Genomic DNA, 1,802 nt, shown 5'->3' on the forward strand with positions numbered 1-1,802 from the left:
GGTATTAATTATTCAAACATTTATAAAATACTAACATTTGTTTAAACAGCTTAAGTCTTTTTCATTACAATGAAATAGTTAAAATAAAGTAATTTATCCGTATTTAAGTAATAAAAAAAAAACCACACTTAGTTTTACAACAATGAAATATTATTTATTTAATAACATTATTACAACTTTACAACAAAACACTAAAACTTATAAATAAAAAATTTGCCCTAAGTCTTGGTCCGTCAAATGAAATAACTATTAAAAATAAAATTATGCATGTATTGAAAATGGAAATCAACTTACTTACCTAAATAAGTTTTTAGGGTGAAAGTATTCTGAGTTAAAATAATTAACCAAATTCAACAAATAAGGTTGTAATTGTGTGCAAACTTAATAAAATTAGATATCAAAATGTTATCTTTTATTTCCAATATTAATTTTAAAAGCACTAGTTTTAGGCACATGTCTAATTGTCAGCGATATCCTTGTCTCCCTTTTGACAGCAGATCCTTTTACATATCTATCAGAGCACAGTCCTAAATTTACGACTGAATCATCCAAACTATCCTCATACACCTCCTCAATACAGTGTAAATAAAGGCTGAAAAGCTTGTCTTGAAGAACCAATAAGCTTCTAGGTTCCAATAGGAATGAGAACACAGGTTTAGGAACCATTTCAGCTTCACTGGGTTCCAAGAACTTCAAAACAGTGTGAGAACCTACAGAAATAGTTGTTATAGTTGGGTAGAATAAAGAACCATCTAAATGTGGCATTATTCCTTGCCCTGCTAAATATTCATTTACTAAAACGTGGTTAGGTCTGTGTCCTCCCATGACGTTCAAATTATGAATGGTCTGTAAGCAGGAATCCAGCCACGTTGGAATTGTCTCCGCGATCATGCCTTTACTGTGCGGGATCCCGCCCCAGTTTTGAAGTCTTCTGTTACTAAGCTGCGTCCATTTCGGCTTCGGAGACGCGTAGATGTTTGACAGTATAGACTTTTCTTCATCCTCTGATATGAATTCGTTTATATAGTAAGCGGTAGGAGGAGCCTGGAACAAGATAAGTTTTGATAACTTTTATGTTTTGTCTACATCGTGTTATCGCATGGATATGTAAAACTAGGATGAATTACCGATTTAATCCTGTGCTGTTCCATAACATGCATATCTCGCAATTAAATTGAGGTGTATATTTAATTTATACTACTAAAACCATCCCAAAAATATATTAAGTTTGAAAACAATCCACAAGCCACAATCGACAGATTTAAAATGTCAAATAAATTGGCAATGTCACACACACCGACGTCAAATTTTGAGGTGCCATTAGATACGTGTCAATTCTGCTTGAAATTGGATAAAAAAAATGTGATTATGAGATGCTAATTTCTACAGCAATGGATATTTCACCAGTAGGATTCATCTTTAACTTTTATTGTTATTAACGAATTGGATTCGTATTAATATTTACAATCTTATGAAATAGAATTATGTTTTTTATCGTTGTGATAATTACTTATTTAATATTTAAATTAGAGGTTTATTCTAGTAACTGGCAACACTTTACGTTTCTTTTTATTTGAGATATGGGTAAAAACGCTGTTTTTGAAAATAAATAAATTTAGCACAACGGTAAAAACCTTTGCTTGATATATCGTTGACGATGCGTTTAGATTTATCACAAATTGAGAAAAAAATCAATAAAATAAAGTACAGAATGACATACTACATGACTAAATGTAATAAATGGGAGATAAAGTGTAATTTTAAAAATATTGTTCAATAATAATATTGTTCATAGGTATTTC

At 30.6% G+C, this 1,802-nt stretch overlaps 1 protein-coding gene across 2 annotated transcripts; it reads right to left on the reverse strand.

Moving 5' to 3' along the window:
• Positions 1–397: 397 nt before the first annotated feature.
• Positions 398–1,260, reverse strand: LOC134794638 (alpha-ketoglutarate-dependent dioxygenase alkB homolog 6). Of its 2 annotated transcripts, none has more exons than XM_063766441.1 (2): positions 1,128–1,260; positions 398–1,044 (listed from the first exon to the last, which is right to left on the reverse strand). In XM_063766441.1, exons 1-2 carry the CDS (start codon positions 1,158–1,160, stop codon positions 406–408), a joined length of 672 nt encoding a protein of 223 aa, XP_063622511.1. In that variant the 5' UTR covers positions 1,161–1,260; the 3' UTR covers positions 398–405. The 2 variants fall into 2 exon arrangements, with proteins under 2 accessions (XP_063622511.1, XP_063622512.1); XM_063766442.1 differs by having other exon boundaries at positions 1,202–1,229.
• Between the last annotated feature and the right edge of the window lie 542 nt (positions 1,261–1,802).

Source organism: Cydia splendana, chromosome 10 (assembly GCF_910591565.1).
Source record: "Cydia splendana chromosome 10, ilCydSple1.2, whole genome shotgun sequence".
Classification (NCBI taxonomy): Eukaryota; Metazoa; Arthropoda; class Insecta; order Lepidoptera; family Tortricidae; genus Cydia; species Cydia splendana.

Coding starts and splice junctions, on each gene's coding strand:
- LOC134794638 (XM_063766441.1), bottom strand. CDS start 1,160: ATGCATGTTATGGAACAGCACAGGATTAAATCG. Junction 1,045..1,127: donor AACAGCACAGGATTAAATCG/GTAATTCATCCT, acceptor ATCTTGTTCCAG/GCTCCTCCTACCGCTTACTA.